At 39.2% G+C, this 16,738-nt stretch overlaps 3 protein-coding genes across 5 annotated transcripts; 1 reads left to right on the plus strand and 2 right to left on the minus strand.

Moving 5' to 3' along the window:
• Positions 1-3,986: 3,986 nt before the first annotated feature.
• On the minus strand, positions 3,987-7,023 carry LOC120904950 (PP2C-like domain-containing protein CG9801). Its single transcript, XM_040315485.1, has 5 exons — positions 6,488-7,023; positions 5,862-6,427; positions 5,678-5,761; positions 5,398-5,613; positions 3,987-5,326 (listed from the first exon to the last, which is right to left on the minus strand). The coding sequence occupies exons 1-5, from the start codon at positions 6,619-6,621 to the stop codon at positions 4,359-4,361; spliced, it is 1,968 nt and encodes a 655-aa protein (XP_040171419.1). The 5' UTR covers positions 6,622-7,023; the 3' UTR covers positions 3,987-4,358.
• A 117-nt stretch (positions 7,024-7,140) lies between these two features.
• Positions 7,141-10,397, plus strand: LOC120904949 (myotubularin-related protein 10-B). Of its 2 annotated transcripts, XM_040315484.1 has the most exons (10): positions 7,147-7,188; positions 7,275-7,474; positions 7,586-7,637; positions 7,712-7,860; positions 7,928-8,080; positions 8,155-8,279; positions 8,353-8,587; positions 8,670-8,900; positions 8,993-9,715; positions 9,789-10,397. In XM_040315484.1, exons 2-10 carry the CDS (start codon positions 7,412-7,414, stop codon positions 10,206-10,208), a joined length of 2,151 nt encoding a protein of 716 aa, XP_040171418.1. In that variant the 5' UTR covers positions 7,147-7,188; positions 7,275-7,411; the 3' UTR covers positions 10,209-10,397. The 2 variants fall into 2 exon arrangements, with proteins under 2 accessions (XP_040171417.1, XP_040171418.1); XM_040315483.1 differs by having other exon boundaries at positions 7,141-7,474.
• Positions 10,398-10,495: 98 nt separating this feature from the next.
• LOC120904951 (pyruvate dehydrogenase (acetyl-transferring) kinase, mitochondrial) lies at positions 10,496-16,693 on the minus strand. Of its 2 annotated transcripts, none has more exons than XM_040315486.1 (8): positions 16,251-16,693; positions 15,301-15,508; positions 15,021-15,211; positions 14,774-14,935; positions 14,225-14,521; positions 14,042-14,151; positions 13,867-13,965; positions 10,496-10,864 (listed from the first exon to the last, which is right to left on the minus strand). In XM_040315486.1, the coding sequence occupies exons 1-8, from the start codon at positions 16,351-16,353 to the stop codon at positions 10,790-10,792; spliced, it is 1,245 nt and encodes a 414-aa protein (XP_040171420.1). In that variant the 5' UTR covers positions 16,354-16,693; the 3' UTR covers positions 10,496-10,789. The 2 variants fall into 2 exon arrangements, with proteins under 2 accessions (XP_040171420.1, XP_040171421.1); XM_040315487.1 differs by lacking the exon at positions 10,496-10,864 and adding an exon at positions 13,023-13,361 and having other exon boundaries at positions 16,251-16,691.
• Between the last annotated feature and the right edge of the window lie 45 nt (positions 16,694-16,738).

Raw genomic sequence — 16,738 nt, forward strand, 5'->3', positions numbered from 1 at the left:
TTTTTAATTCAATCTCGTTATTCGTTGTTTTATTTTGATAAAATAACTTTCTTTTATCATTTTTTTGGTGCCATACCTTTTCGGTGGATCTGTTCCACCAGAACTTTGACTTTTTGAAGGTCATTTTTGTATTTTTTTTAATAATCTGCGATATTTTTTGCATATTTAGTGGCTTGTATTGTTATCTTTTATTTTTATAGCTGTTATTTTTTGAAATGCCCTATTTTTTGTACATACGTTTTATTTTTATGGGGGTTATATTTTCTTGGATTGTCGTGAGTATTGTTTTGTGGTGAGTTGCCCCCATGTGGTGTTCCAGTACTTTTCTTTTACATTTGTCCATTAATTTTTCTATAATTATGGTAAGATCTACTGCTGTGGCTCTTTTATTGGGGTCTGTTGGTACGAATTTTTTTTTAATTTTCATGGAGCAGGACAAAATTGGATCCTTCGATTTCATCGATCAACCTGTTTTACCTGTTCGGTCGTTGTAGTTTGTGGTAGAGGATGCGTAAATAAATATAATGTTTATTTGGTTTTGGGTTATTGTCAGTACTGTGATGTGTATTTCATTGTCGTATTGCCTTTGTTTAGTTTTATATTTGTGTTGTGTTGTGTTGTGCTCAAAATCATTTATTTTTCCTATTTTCACATTTATTCCTCATTATCTACGAGACATATGGACGATTTAAGTGAGATTGGAACTGTTACTCACACGATTTTAATTTTCGTTATTCGCCCTTGGCGTTATGCCAAATTCAATGAAATTCGATTATATTCGATGATAGGTTCATAGAAAACCAAACTGTTTCACGGTGCATATTTTCACGGCATGTAAGGGTGCGTGAAAAATTTGGCATACACACACAGGGCACACAGAGGTGGAAGGGGCCACCAAAAAAGCAGTTATATACAATCTGTGCAATGATTCGGCTATTTTGGTTTACGATTGTGTCGTTTATACAAACCGGAACATCATGCTTTAATTTAAATAAAAACCTATCACAAAAATTTCAAATATTCTTCCTCTTACTCTGTGCCACGCGTTGAAAAAGAATGATTTGAGAAATTGAAAGAAATTGGGAACAAGAAGAATAACAGTTGAATGTTATTTTTTTACCTATATAGCGCGTGGCCACGGACCTGAAAAAATGTTGAAAATTTTTTCAACTTTGTCAAAATTGCTTGTCAACTGCAAAAAGAGCTTTTCTCGTGGCCGCACCAAAAACATACACAAGAGCGACAAAAAGCTCCAACATCTGAATATCATCGATATTTTGTTTAAGAAGTACTAAATAGGTACATAAATCAATTAGAATCATGCATTTTAGCATTATTATCATAACAATGGGTCACAACTGCTCCAAATAGCTGTTTGTTTACGCTTTTTCACGAACGTCAAATTTTGTCAACTTTTTTTCCTGGCTGCTCCAGGTTACAAAATTTTGACAAAAGCTCAAAAAAGTGACAAAAGCTCACATTTTGAAAAATTTGTCAGCATTTTGTCACTCCCATGGCCTTTCGCTTATATGAGTTGCATCTACACACACGCTTGTGACTGATCCGGAGTGATCCGGAGTGATCCGGAGTGATCCGAAGTGATCCGGAGTGATCCGGAGTGATCTGGAGTGATCCGGAGTGATCCAGAGTGATCCGGAGTGATCCGGAGTAATCCGGAGTAATCCGGAGTGATCCGGAGTAATCCAGAGTGATCCGGAGCAATCCGGAATGATCCGGAGCAATCCGGAGTGATCCGGAGTAATCCGGAGTGATCCGGACTGATCCGGACTGATCCGGAGTCGAATCCAGTTATGATCAGGAGTCGGAGTCATATTTTGCGCACCAGAGTCGGAGTTGATCCATGACTCCGCTCCGGATTACCCATCACTACTCCCCAACACACATGAAATGTAGGACCCCGTGGGGTCAATGAGAAGGAGATGGAGGAGTGGTGAAGTGTATTTATGTTTTTGACCATTTAATTTTGTCCACCTACACAATCGCACACCAGCGCGAGCTTTTTGGCGGCTATCGTTAACCCTCAAAAACCCTCACCACGACTTTCAAAAACGCTCGCCCGCGAGGGCAATCGAACCGATTTGGAGCGTTGGCGAGCTCGCGAAACCCGGTTTTTGCCCTGCGGGCGCATTTGCATTTGGTGGCGCATTTGCGGCGCATGGGATTCCTAGGATTCCAAGCAAAGTGGGAGTATTAAATACAATCAAATAAAATGACGTACACTCTACATTCAACAGAATTCATCAAGAAAATTATTAATAAAATAATTAATAAAATTATTAAAATTCAAAAAAACTGTATAATAACATCTGTTGGTTGATAATTTCTATATTTCATAATAATAACATATCAGATGTATTCGTTTATTTTCGTTTATTAATATTCGTTCTGTAAGGAATGAAAAAATTGATCGTAAAAGTAACATACTTGCTCATTGCTGATATTGAAAACGTTGCATTATTTTTCTCGCAACACAAACATACCTTAAAAACAGGGGTTTGTTTTAGAGCCTTCATGGCACATATTTTATTTTATTTATTTATTTATTTCATATATAAACCGACGGACCATCGTGTCTAATCGGCAACCTTATAATTAAATTAAGGAGCATATAAATAAACATCTAGTTATAAGCAAACATTACATGTGACGTAGACGCAATTTCTCCTTGAACGTGGAAGTAGACATACTAAAATCGAACAAATCTAACACTTCATTGAACTCGAGGGACATACGTATAATAGGGTGTCCCTGGCTATGGTTGTTGCGGGTACGCGGTACACGGAGATGGAAGTTGGATCTAAGAATCCGACAGGGAGCGAACAAATTGATGCTGGCTAGTAATGCCGGGGAATCGATCTCTCCGTTAAGGAGCCGAAATATGAAAAGGCATTGGGCGTTTTTACGTCGAGAGCAGAGTGGTTCAAGTCCGAGAAGCAGACACCGCTGATGGTAGGTGGGCCGAGCGTGGTGGGATTGCCATGGAAGGAGTCGAACCGCGTACCTGGTGAGTCTCCGTTGAATGGCTTCGAGGCGATTGATGTCACCAACGCCAAGCGGGCACCAGATCGGACAGCAGTACTCCAGGCACGACCTTACGATGGCACAGAAGATCGACTTGACGCACATGGGATCGGTAAACTCGCTACAGGTCCGCGTAATTAAACCAAGTAGCTGATTTCCCTTCGCAACAACGCTATCAATGTGAGGGCGAAATGACATCTTCTGATCGAGTAGCACCCCCAGATCACGGATACATGTCGTGCGAGCCAAAGCCGTGTTGAGCATAGTGTATGTAAACGTGATGGGGTGACGGGCTCTGCTAAATGATATACACTGGCATTTATCAGCACACACTTGGAGAGCGTTTCTGCTGCACCAGCTATCCAGATTCTCAAGGATCGTTTGAAGGCGTACACAGTCACTGTCGTTTCTAACTGGAGCGAATATTTTTACATCGTCGGCGTACATTAGGTGTTGGCCTGGCGGTAAAACGAAAGATAGATCATTTATATAGATGAGGAAGAGTAGCGGTCCCAAATTACTCCCTTGAGGCACACCGGAGGAGCTGGTGAAAGAGTGAGAACGATGAGATCCTATACTTATGTAGTACGAACGACCAGTTAAATATGAACGCAGCCAGGTGATGTGCCAGTCGAGGAAACCGAGTTTTTTTAGCTTCGAAAGTAGAATATCATGAGAAATACTATCGAACGCAGCCCTGAAGTCGATATATACTGCATCAACTTGAGTACCACGATCCATGTTGTCGAAGCAGTAGCCAACAAATTCAGCAAGGTTTGTGGTGGAAGATCTCCTTGGGAGAAATCCATGCTGACTAGGGCTCATATAGTTTTGAACTGCTGTGAGTAGCGGATTGTATAGAATGAGCTCAAACACCTTTGCACAAGCGCATAGGGATACAATGCCACGATAATTACTAGCATGTAATATTCATTAATTAATAAACATTAATATTCTTTCTTCGTGTTGTAGCTTGTATAAAATATTAATTGCAGCAAGATTTCATTTATTTTTCTTTTAAAAAAAGTCTTAGCGCCAGCGGACAGATTTTTGTATAGTGGCAATAATTGTCGACACTAGTGGTTCAGCACGAAACACTAGTGGTTCAGCACGAAACACTAGTGGATCAGCATGAAGCAGAATTCGCACAAGTAATGAAGCTTTTGCGCTCTTGAATCAAATACTCTGGATGAATTGAATTCATAAATTATAAGTTTACATACTATACTATAGATAGAAAGTAATTTTGCTGCAATTTGCAAGCAAATTCACAAATTCAATATTACGAATGTGTTCGTACACTGCTAAACTGGTAATTAGATAATATGTTCAGCCGTTGGTTTATCTTCCGATCTTCGTCTGCTAACGGTATACGCTACAATCGAAGCATGATCCAGTTTTCCAGGGAGCAACGAAAATGTAGTACCATCTACCATACGCTTTCGTATCGCTTTGTGCTCGTGTGCGCTGTGTGGAACTTCCTTTCGGGTTCCGTCCGGAGAGCACACTACCTTATAATATAACTCGCGTTGCTCCAGTAGCTTGCGTTTGGCAGCCGTAATACAGGACACAAAGTCGATCAACAGCTGGCATAATTGTTTAGCATTCGTACAAGGCCGTAGTGAACCATTTATACCGTAAACGAGCAGGTCGGCTATCCTTAACAGAGTTAGAACGTGTCTTTGCTGTGCTGTCACCTGAGGTAGCACTATTGCAGTGTGTGGCTTTGCAACGACATTGTTCGATCGCCTTAACACTGCCGCCGGTTCAATGAACGTTTTCGATCTAGTTACATATTTCGAGTTATAGCTTTTGTCCTGCATTCCAGCGATCGGTGGTCCTGTTTTTCTCACCGGAACAGAAATTTTTCGTTCGGCACGCGTACTACCAGCATGAATCGCGTTTCCTTGCTCGGGATCCGATGCACCACTGCTTTGCGCTAAAGTAAGCATAGGTGCACTTTTGTTCTGTCTTTTAGGGGCTAGACCTGCTTTAGTTTTCCGTTCATGTTGCTGGTTGGATGTTGGAGGTTTGCTGGTGTTGACAGCGTTACTGCTACTATTAGCAGTACTGGTAGGTTTACTGCCGACCGCTTCCGCAAATTTTCCGACCACTGGATCAAAATTGTCACTGATGCCATCCGATGTAAGAAACACAATGTCTCCTTCATCGACGTATGACATAGATAGTGTGAGATTGCTCATTTCCGGTTTATCGCCATACACGGGACCTAATGCACCTAAGGCATCTCGCATATCGCGCATAAGACTAACATCATGTGAACCTACGAATAAGCGATTGCATGTTATTCACTGTTAACTACTTCGTTTAAATTTTGTTTCACTTAGCGCTTACCCATAGTTATCTCCCGTACGATATTGTTTTTCGAAAATATATACCCAAGAGAGTCTCCTACATTGCAACAGCAAACAATACTTTGGTCTGATGACTCAATGGGTAATACGATGGCGACGGTCAACGTGCTCAAGGCTCCTCCGACTTGAAGTATGTAGTTGTGTGCCTCCCAAAAGCTGCGAATCAAGCTAACAAAAATGGCTCTGGTCGAAGTTACTGTAAAATGAATGCATCAAATGTAGAAAATCAAAATACAACCTGTTACATTGCAAAACATTACCTTGGTGTATGCCAAAAATCGCAGAACTCAGATATTCTATTGCACCCTGAATTGCTGATCTCGCTGCAATCCGGGCACCTTCCCCTGTGAAATGATATCAGTAAATTTAAATCCATGTCATACATTAATCGTGTAACTCAAGAGCATACAAATATTGGAACGAAAGATGGGTATGGTCACCTACCCCAGTTCACACCATCAGCCATTGCCATTATGCAGGAATCAGCCCGGGATACGATACCAAAACAATCTGCAATCGGATCACCAACGTTTCCGGATGTGTGTAAATGTGTTTCGTACAACGATACAGATATACCGTAGGCATCTTCATTTGGACGGTTCCAGTCAGTGATGTTTGCTATAGGATCGTCACTGATTTTTTTCGTCTCCGGATTCTTCTCCCCGCTCGTCAATTGATTTGAGACAATGGAATGCTTTGCAGGAGTGAACGCAGCAAACGATTTTGAATTTGAATTTGAGTCAAATGCTGGAGAGATTTTCTTTGATTTGTCCTGTTGCGATGTCGAAGCTTGATCTTGCAGAACGTCGATGTAATCAATATCGTCTTCAATTCCTGCCGTTAGATGCGATTTGGCACGTCTCACTCCCGTGAGACCTTCGAATGGTCCTGTATAAGCAGCGTCTTTTTCCGTTTGACTTACAGCATACTGACCAATTCGTACCTCCGGCAAGTCTTCCGGCAATTTACCGCTGTAAATAGGTGCCATCGAAGCTTGCGGGTCCCATTCTCTACACACAAGCAGATAAAACGTAAGTAATAATGATTCCTTTGTTACGTCTTTGACTTACCCTTCTAAATATCTGGTCATAAAGCTTCCGCCTGCCATCGAAGAACATTGCTGCGTTGGGCCCCGCTGGTCTCGTTCGGAAACGAAACTCAGTTGCCGGAAGTAAGTTGTAACCTTCTGGCGGAAAGATGGCATCGTTCTTGCTGTACGCTTTTCGCCACTTTGATTATGGTATGTGAGTTTGTACGTATTCTATTAATGAATTATCATTTTATCATCAAAGATTGCGTTAAAATGAATAGCTAACACCATCGAGTAGCTCCAGAGCTCCATTTCTTTAATTACGACATGACAATTATTTCCTTTGTTTGAATTCATTCACCATATCTTTCGCAACGCCACACGCACATATAGTGAACAGTGCACAACTCACAGCACTTTAGAAAGCGGAACAATTGTTGGATCTTAATAATAGTTTATTATGTTATAATTTTTATTTCGACTTTCCTCGTGCGTGAACGCCTTGGACTGGCTTTTCCACTTTACCGAGCTGAAAAAAAGTGTTGACAATCGGAGCTGTCGAAATGAACAAGCAAAAATAAAAGACACACACATATAAAAACACACACAGTCACACTCAGTTCAAAAACAAAAAAACACACATACACACACAGCTCATTCAATTTGACAGATTTACTGTCAAAATATTCACATTGAGCCAACCTCGTATTCTGCGAAGACTTCGCTAGTGGCGTGTCAACTGTACGATAATTTGTTTTCTCATCTGTTGTTTATCATGTGTAAAAAATTGTTCGGTTAATAAAATTTTCCAATTTTTACCGTCGCAGACACAAGTCGTTCAAGTATTAATAAATTCAAGTATCCCGTGATTGAGGCAATACAATAGTACCGCTTACCATTTCCGGGTTCTTTATCCGATGCGTACGGTAAATTAGTTGATGTGTAAAAACATTACACAAACCAAATGCCAACAATGTCCGAGGGTCGTAATAAGACGAAACAGAACTTTACTAGCTACGTAAACCAGGTATGTTAGTGCGTTCAATCCCACGTATTGTCTGCCAAGCGAGGAAACCGGAGGCGTATGTGTTTTGTTGGCGCTGAATGTGTCGTAATGTTTTTTTTTAACAATTTTCAGGTTCCAGACGAAAACTTCGTAAACGATGACTATAAACCAAAGCTACTATCAGGTCAGTGGCAATGGATGAATTAACACATGCAATCAGTTAGGTACAGAGATCTTTAATAAGATGCATCATTACAGGTGAACTAGAGGCTGCTCGGGCGAATAATGTATGCATGTACATTACATCCTACCTAAAGGATGGCAAAGTGTGCGGCGAGAAAATGGGAATCTTGCTGATCACTAACTTCCGGCTATCGTTTGTTTCGCTGGACATGGATGACGATCAGGTAAGCAGGAAACCTACGTTGATACCAAGTTATTTTTCCTCTAACATTTGGTTGTTTCTCCCGAAAGCTTTCTTTCCAGAGTAATCGATTTCTGGGTTCGTCAGACGTGTCACTCTCTAATATCGACAGAATTTACCAATACGTTGATAAAAAGAAAAGAATTATTAGTCCGCAGGTGAAAAACAGCAGTAAAATTGATAAAATACGTATTGTGTGCAAGGTTTGTAGGATGGATGGATGGAGTAAATGATTTTTAGATGAACTTTCTAATTTCGCTTTCTTGTGTCTGCGCAGAATTTTAAAACCTTCACGTTTGGGTTTCAACTGTCGGAAATCGGTAAAGGGAAGTATATCGCTGATGCGCTAGTAAAGTTTGCCTTTCCAGCGCGACATAATCTACTATTTCTGTACAGATTCAAGTAAGTGTTGGAATTCATATGTTTCGTATAATCCACAAAATCAGTGAATATGCTATCGCAATACCTATTCTAGGGAGAAATATTACAGTAGCCCAATGAGTGAAGCCGTGAAGATGTACAACAAGAAGTCAGATTGGTTCCAAGAGCTGGAACGTTGCAATGCAACCGGAGGTTGGCGTGTATATTCTAAAGACTGCCGTGTTTCCAGTAGTTCCCTGCCGATGCATTTCGTTGTTCCTAAACATTTGAGCGACGTCGACTATGATAACATATCAAAAAGCTTCCGAAATAATCGTTCTGCTATTTGGGTAAGTGGTCATGAAAGAAGTTTGTGTACGTGCCAATATTATGATTATTCGTTCCTATATTTTTCCTTGGATTTTTTTGTAGGTTTGGGGTCTTAAGGATGCTTCGCTGGTTCGATTAGCTGAGCTGAATCCAGACATTACCAACACAACAGTGGAAAACATTTTGCTGGAACACGTGCGCCGTTGCGATCCGCAAAAACGACAGCCTAGGCTTTTGGAGTTATACAAAATTTTACCCAGTATTCAAGATGTCAATTTGAGTTACATGAAACTGCGAGATCTGTGCACTCCCGATAACGATCAACAATTTATGGTCAGTTTAAGTTATTCTTCACTGATAACACCACATGTTTTGAGTGCACAAAGCGTCCCCATCAGTGCATTAATATTAACGCTTTATTGCAGGTGCAGGATGGAAGATTCTATTCCCTTCTGGAAAAAAGCTACTGGCTACTCTACGTCTCGCTGTGTTTGAAGCATTCGGATATTGCTGCGAAGTTGCTACGCGAAGGTCAAACTGTGGTGCTCCAAGAAATCAATGGTCGTGATATGAGCTGTGTGATATCGAGCTTGGTGCAATTGTTATTGGATAGCAGTTTTCGTACGATGCGAGGCTTTCAAAACCTTATTCAAAAAGAGTGGATAATCCTAGGACATCCATTCAGCGACCGGTTGGGACACGTGTCTACTGTAAAAAGTACCGAACGCAGTCCGCTGTTTCTTCTATTCCTTGACTGCACATGGCAGCTTTTGCAACAGTTTCCCGATGCATTTGAGTTTTCGGATGTGTTTTTAACGACGTTGTGGGATTCATTGTTTATTCCAATTTTTGACACGTTTCAATTCAATTCCGAAACCGAACGATACCAAGCACTGCATGCAGAGCATGTTGTGCTGCGACCGGTATGGGATTGGGAAAAGCAATTTGAAAGTAAAGATCTTGCACTTTTTATAAATCCACTGTACCAAACAAAAACAGCGCATGCGGCGCTAACAGTACCGAGCGCTAGTAGTAGTTCTTCAAGTCCGCAAAATCCTATCCAGAATTCTTTGTTTAATGCGCGACGTGCGGAAGATTCGAACGGGCAAGCTATAGTAAACGTAGTTGGCAAATTACAACTGTCACAGGCAAGTAGTACTGCTTTTTTCCTCAGCACAATAATTGAGATATTTTTTTCCCCTTAATCTTGTTTTCAATCAGAATGACGAACAGTTCCTGGAACCGCAATGCTGCCTGCGAGACATTGAATTGTGGCAGCAGTGTTATTTTCGCTGGATGCCGCATCTCGAGATCAAATACGGTGGTATGGCGCAGTGCGATCTATTTAACCGAATACTGTTGAACAATATATGTAAACTTCGTCAAAATCTTGACCAATCGGTACTTTCCGAGATAGCGAACGACCATATGGATGTACTGGAGCAAATACTATCAGCAATGGTAATACAAACCCGTGATCCTGATGCCGCAACTGATGCTTCGCTGGCCATCAGTTCATTTTTTCCATTTTCTAGTATAGTACCAACAGCGCAGGCAGTATGCTCAGATTTGTTGATTGCGAGCAACGATATAAATTTCTCGCATGATTCGATGTATGAAACCTCTTCGTTAAACGATTGAGCATAACCATCGTTTTAAGAAAGCAAGTATCAAGCAGAACGTGATTGAAGAGTATTTAAAAAAAAAAGGTAAAAACGATCAGGCAATAATTATTAGAAATAGGATCCGTGATTAATCAAATATTTTTATTATGTTTACTTCGAAACTAATATTAATGAATAAATATGAATAACTATTTTATTGCTAGTACATTTGTGTTAGTTTTTTTGTGTATAATAAATTCAAAAAAGTATAATAATGTTGCTTTTGTAGCTAAGGTGCATACTAAAAACGGTAGAAACAAAACTTGTCGATTGATGTTACAAATATCGTCATCTTCAAATCTTGCCGATAGCAGAACATTATAGAACAGAGCAGAAACAGTTTACTTAATATTTTCATTCATTTACATTAATCCATGATGAAATTGTTGTCAAGATTTCGCGAAACCATAACCACTATTTATGATATTGAATCTAATCCCCTGTTGCTATCTACTATTATGCATTGCTTAAATGACATCTTGCACTTGAAATTCGATTCTGTTGCTGTTACTTTAGTTCTCTAGTATTGCCATCTTCGTCGTCTGTTATCGGATGAGATCATGATGAGTTCGTGCCCAGAGAGCCTGCTCGTCTCGTTTGAGCGTTCATTTGTTTCGAGTTCATATCAGAATTCTGTAAAATGGTGACAAAGATTTTGATAATGATACTGTAAATACTATCTCATGCGTGTGTAATGTACTGTTTTTGGAAATACATTAACCAACAAAATAGCAAACTAACAAACGCCACAAAAAGACTTATGTTATGATATGATGTGCATGCATTTTTTTTCTCACTTCCCCATCTTTTCATTGTTGTAAGATACTACATTTTGTATCAAAATTAAGTTCAAAATTGAGTTCATTCACCACTTATTCAAAAGATTTTTCTCGTAGTTTCACATGTATCGGCATCAGCAGCCCAAATAAAGAGAGGAGGTTTATTTATAAAACATTTATACAGTAGGTGACCGCTAACTGGATGTGTTTTAACTGGAGTGCTTTTTAACTGGAGGTTCGCTAACTGGAGTGATTCTCAGTTAACGAACACTTAAACGTTAAAACATGAAACATCCGGAATCTCATGAAGAGAAATTTGTCGCAAATATGCATTTTTCAAACAAATTTAGGGTATCTTGCATACGTTTGCTATTAATTTATGTTATTACACGAATTACTATACTCTATATCAGGGGTCTCTAAACTTTTCAATTCGCGGGCCGCATTGCTTCGTAAATAATGTTGTTGAATAATGGCCATCGTCGTAAATAATGGCCATTTTGACGTTACTTTTGGTAATGAGATCGTTTTAATCTCGTTTTCATATGAAAATACTTAATGAATATTTCAATGAATAAATGAATATTAAAATTCTGCATTTTTCATTTATGGAAACTTGATTTTTGTCTTAGTTTAGCAATGATTGATGAAAATTGTCAAACTAATATGATATTTATATGATCCTTTGCAACATCACCGCGGGCCGCATTATAGGCTCTCGAGGGCCGCATGCGGCCCGCGGGCCGTAGTTTGGAGACCCCTGCTCTATATCAACATAAATGAAAAAAAAGGTTTGGTATGTTTATTCCAGTCAACGCCAATCGAAACAATCAATCCATAGAAACGTCACTCCAGTTAGCGAACATTGTTCGTTAACTGGAGCTTGTTTACCTCTCAGTTAGCGGTCACCTACTGTACATATAAATCACCCGAAATCGTAAGGAGTTGTATGAGCTAGTTGCGGCTACAGACAGGATCGCTTTGTTACAAAGCTAAGTCGAAATGAATTACAGTATGAGCTAACTGGTTGGGATACGATTGCGTGTTAACTAGTGCATGCATTCGCACGCGATGGTTGGAATGCCGGCGCTTCCGTGGCACCTAACAAAATTCTTCAAGTTTCAAGCCTCATATGGGGCGTTTCTCCATAACAAGGACTTTGATCGGATTGTATTCCGGCCGAGTGGTTCTAATACAGGGTTTTCCAGGGGTTATCTCATAGTAGTTGTGGGACACCACTTCGCTGACTCTTTCTTATAAGAAGTGAACTTCATACGATGGAAATTGGACTCTATGGCAACCTTTTTGAGCAGGTTCAATCCCATTACATTGAGTTCAATTCACGTAAGAAGGAGTCAATAAAGTGTCCCACAGCTAAGAGAACTCCTGGAAAACCCTGTAAGCCTAGCATGATAGCGTAGGTTGTAACGCCAATAAAAAGAAGAATATTGTTCAACTACCTTTGGTTCAAAATCGGAAATTCAACTTTATAATTCATAGCTCCATTGACAACAATGCCGGTGCTTCTTACTGGCAGAACAACTTCGTTGGAAGGATGACAACCCAACTATTGAGATGTGCCACTAATTAACAACCAACAAAAAGACCCACTCAATTACATGCCAACTATTGAATTTGCGCTTTTTATATTTAGATTCACATTATTACGGCTTCGGCCGTATATTATATTTGCGCTTGTTAGTTGGCACATGGTTCCATATAAAAAATCTGAAATTATTGTTGTTTCGAATAAAACGGATTTAACCGTTGTATTCCGACGGTACTGTAGTTTGAACTATTTGTTGAAATCATATTTGTTTGCTACGCCTACCATCCACCCACAATGCCGGACTTGCAGAGTTTTCGATTCGATTTCGGTTGGCTCTGACAGTTTGCTTGGAGTCGACCTGCTCAATACTATAGGAAACTTATAAAAAATCATATGAATTAAACGCACGCAACTAAAAATATATTACAACTTATTAAAAAAATACACTAAAACGCAACAATGCTAGAATGGTGTAAATATAAACATCAATATATTTTCATAATTTTTATATAATCTTATAACGAAAAAGATACATTTAATAAAATAAAACAGAACATTGAAGTAACTATCATCAAAATAGCTAAAAACATCAACAAAGGTCGTTAAACCAAACATTGTAGCTCAGCGACACGTAGAAGTAGTAGTAGTAGTAAGCGGGAAGAATAGAGTTCGTCAAATTGGGACAAATAAAGGGCGACGGTCAGTTGAGATCCATCGTACTGTCAATTGAGCTCTAAACATCACATTCGTACAACAGTCGTTAGTAAAACGGCTACAACAACCTGTTGGTAAAGTTCTTGCCCTAGTAGAATAGAAAAGAGACGGAAATGCCCGCAACAATAAACAATAAGAAGATGCGAAGAGGGAACAAAAGAAAACTATTCAAACGTATTCAAGCTAAAACGCCACAACATAAAATACTATACCTACAATATTACCGCCTACAAGTAATGTATTTTTAATACTACACCTAAGATGTTGATAAGGTGGGCTGCAAATATTACGTACAATGGTGGATGATCCAACGGAAATTATATAGTGAAAGCTTTAAGATTTACAATCTCTTACAGCACATAATTTTATAATTAACAAAATATCCATATTAGTTCATAGACATAAAAGTCCATGAAAGCCGATAAAATGCTTATATTACTTTAATTGATATATGTTTATATCTTTCATCAATTATTTGATCCTGATGTTGCACAATTCTGATTAACCAAAGGGTTCAATTATAGTAACGAACATAACAACTGATGAAGTAATAATTATATAACTATAGGAGGTTTGATTTTTTTGCCCTTTACCTGATTGGACCAATCACCAGTTGGTACGGTTGCTTTATAAAATCTGGTGCTAGTTTTATTGAATATTGGTAACAATTCGTTTGCTTCATCTGAAAATGCCTGTTTGAGTAAATGTAAAAAAAAACGAATGGACAAATTAAAATGCATTATTGACGAGCACTGTATAACTATGTACCTTGAGATAAATTATTGCATCGGAACCGTAACCTTCACAGGAGAACAGGACCAGATCACCATGAAAGTATCTAGCATACAGTCTGGAAATGGGCAACCCGTATCCATATCCTATAAATATTTCAAAAAAAAAACATCGTCATCAACACTATCAACACTACGCCGTAACGCATTCATAGCATACCAGCCAATGGAACTAACGGCAAATCTGTTTTAGATTTCGGCGGTTGAGGTGCAGTACTGTACATGTACTTGAAAAGTTGATCCACTTGCGATCGTGGAATACCGCCCCCTTGATCGGACATCTTAACACATATATCCTCTTTACCCTTTACGATAGTAACCTTGATCGGAGGCACATCATTTTCTGTTCCGTGATGCTCCATTACAGCACGCATTGAGTTCTTGAATAGCTCAAACAGCATGTGATACAGATGCGATGGTACATACACAATTTTTATGGGGTTTCCCTTATCAATCTCTGCGCAGACACAACAAACAAGAGTTTTATGTACACATTAATTACATTTATATCGAAAAGTTTAGGTTAGTAAGCATATTTGTCTATTTTTATTTTGATAGAATTGATTTTCCGTGCTGATCCTTCTTATACTTCTTTTAAATGTTCAGTAAATTGTAATTAGATCTAAATATTAAGTCATTATTTTGTGAAATCCTTGAGGAAGATAAATTTATCAATAAACTAACGACATTACCGACATCCATTACTTACCATTATGCTCTATTACTTCGAGTTCTGGACTTGCAAGATAATATTGATCACATAGAAAACGTGCATTTTCGTAAGCATCCCGTACGACCATGTGCGGATCACATAGAGGATCTATGCTACCGATATGGCGTCCTGTCTGTGGTATATCACCAAACAGTATAGCTAAAACAATGCGAACAGTGAAGTGTTAAAATCAACAACATAGTACATCACGCATCCTTCTAACCAGCCTCCAACCGTTACTTACTGTGTTGATTGATGAGCATTCTTATACTGATACGGGACATGTACAAACGATCCAGAAAGTACTGAATCGAGAGCTCAGTGGATGGCTCAATCGCTCCATCTCGGCTTTCCTTCAATTCCAGTATCCCTTGAGCCATTGTTTGCACAACATCGGAGTGGCGGTCACGAATCTGGGTGAGCGATTTGCAGAATCTGTAAATTGAGATACGTGCCGGATTGCAAGAGGAAACCAATCAAAAGATGCGTACTTTAGTTTTAGCGAGCGCTTCTCTTCCCAGTACTTCTCTAGATTGTTTTCGGTAGGATCCGTTTTTTCGAATGCCAGCACTTCCTCGAAGCTTTTCACATACCAGGCGCTGACCAGACCGACTGAGGGCATTCGTAATAAACTTTCTGGCAGCAAGGTGATCTCTTTCATTATATTCGCCAACCGTACGGGCAGCTCTTTGCGAAGGAAAACAAACGACTTTCGAGGACATGCATTAAGCCCTAAACGGAAGCGGAATGGAAGAAAAAATAAAAATATACGAATTATACGGAATTCAGTATTTTAATTTGTTATTAAACGTACGTTTGCATCTCTATAGACACATTCTAGTTTCCATAAAATCATCGATTAGAGACTTTCAGTTTTCAAGACACAACAACAGAGACACACACAAGACAAACGTCTCCTAAAACCCAGGAATAATGGAAGCAAAATCAAGCAAGAAAATCTAATATTTTGTTGAGACGTGCGTCAATCGCATCCATCAAAGTCAGTGTTGTTGCCGTGTGTTGGCCAAGTATTTTGACCCACTCATGGGAGAGAGGAAGGGCAGACACAGTGACATCCGCCGGGGTCAGTATTTAAGATGGCTTAGCAACAAAGAGTTGAAGAGTCGACGAATTCTCTGTATGCTCACACATGTAGTTGTACTATGTAGTCGTACATAACGTATATTCCAGCTATTTTACATGAATGTTTTATATAGTTGTTAATCGCAAATCCAGCATCCAACAAAAAAAAAAAAACATTAGATTTTTCTATTATTACGTTGCGTTATTACGATATTATACGACACGGTCTGAAGCATAGCCATATGTTTATATTTGCTTAATTGTTACACTCATTCAAATTTCGCACTGAAATGCACCAAAATTCCGGTTTTTCATGAATCGTACGCTTATGAGCGTAAAAATCAATGGTAAAAAGTATCAAAGAGAAAAATATTGTTGATGTAATACTTACCGAAGTCGATAAATTGCTTAATGCTCAGGGGTGATGGATTAAATTGGGAGTAAAAATCCAACATCTTATTGATGTTGGACAGCCGCACGGGAAACAGCTTCATTTTCACGGGACAGTATTTCCTAGATGTCGTAGTCTCACAAGGTCACTGATAGAACACAGTCACCAGACGAACTCATCTAGTCTCTAGATCTAGTCAAGAGTTGTTGCGGTACAAGTGGAGAAGGTTCCGTGTTGGGAGTTTTTCACTTCTTTTAGAAAACGAGTGCCACTTTGGGTAACACACACCGCTTTATGCGAGGTGTTAACTTGTCACTGTGCGTACTGATAATTGCTGATGCACTGCTTGATATGTATTTATTTTTCTTTCGATATTGTGGTAACTGATTCAATGTTTACTGATTTCGTTCAATATATGTTGATATTGAATGTTGTGTCTATCGCCTAAACCAGATGCAGATCATTGGGAAGTTTCTGACACTAGAGAT

This window comes from Anopheles arabiensis, chromosome 3, assembly GCF_016920715.1.
Source record: "Anopheles arabiensis isolate DONGOLA chromosome 3, AaraD3, whole genome shotgun sequence".
Lineage (NCBI taxonomy): Eukaryota > Metazoa > Arthropoda > Insecta > Diptera > Culicidae > Anopheles > Anopheles arabiensis.

Excerpts from the sequence above, each read along its gene's own strand:
- LOC120904951 (XM_040315486.1), bottom strand. The coding sequence starts at position 16,353 with ATGAAGCTGTTTCCCGTGCGGCTGTCCAACATCAATAAGATGTTGGAT. Across the intron at positions 15,212-15,300 it reads ACCGAAAACAATCTAGAGAA|ATTCTGCAAATCGCTCACCC; the intron begins GTACTGGGAAGA and ends CTCAATTTACAG. Across the intron at positions 14,522-14,773 it reads CGAAGTAATAGAGCATAATG|AGATTGATAAGGGAAACCCC; the intron begins GTAAGTAATGGA and ends GTGTCTGCGCAG.
- LOC120904949 (XM_040315483.1), top strand. The coding sequence starts at position 7,412 with ATGCCAACAATGTCCGAGGGTCGTAATAAGACGAAACAGAACTTTACT. Across the intron at positions 7,861-7,927 it reads TGGACATGGATGACGATCAG|CTTTCTTTCCAGAGTAATCG; the intron begins GTAAGCAGGAAA and ends TTCTCCCGAAAG. Across the intron at positions 8,081-8,154 it reads AAATACGTATTGTGTGCAAG|AATTTTAAAACCTTCACGTT; the intron begins GTTTGTAGGATG and ends GTGTCTGCGCAG.
- LOC120904950 (XM_040315485.1), bottom strand. The coding sequence starts at position 6,621 with ATGCCATCTTTCCGCCAGAAGGTTACAACTTACTTCCGGCAACTGAGT. Across the intron at positions 6,428-6,487 it reads ATGACCAGATATTTAGAAGG|AGAATGGGACCCGCAAGCTT; the intron begins GTAAGTCAAAGA and ends GCTTGTGTGTAG. Across the intron at positions 5,762-5,861 it reads GGCTGATGGTGTGAACTGGG|GGGAAGGTGCCCGGATTGCA; the intron begins GTAGGTGACCAT and ends ATCATTTCACAG.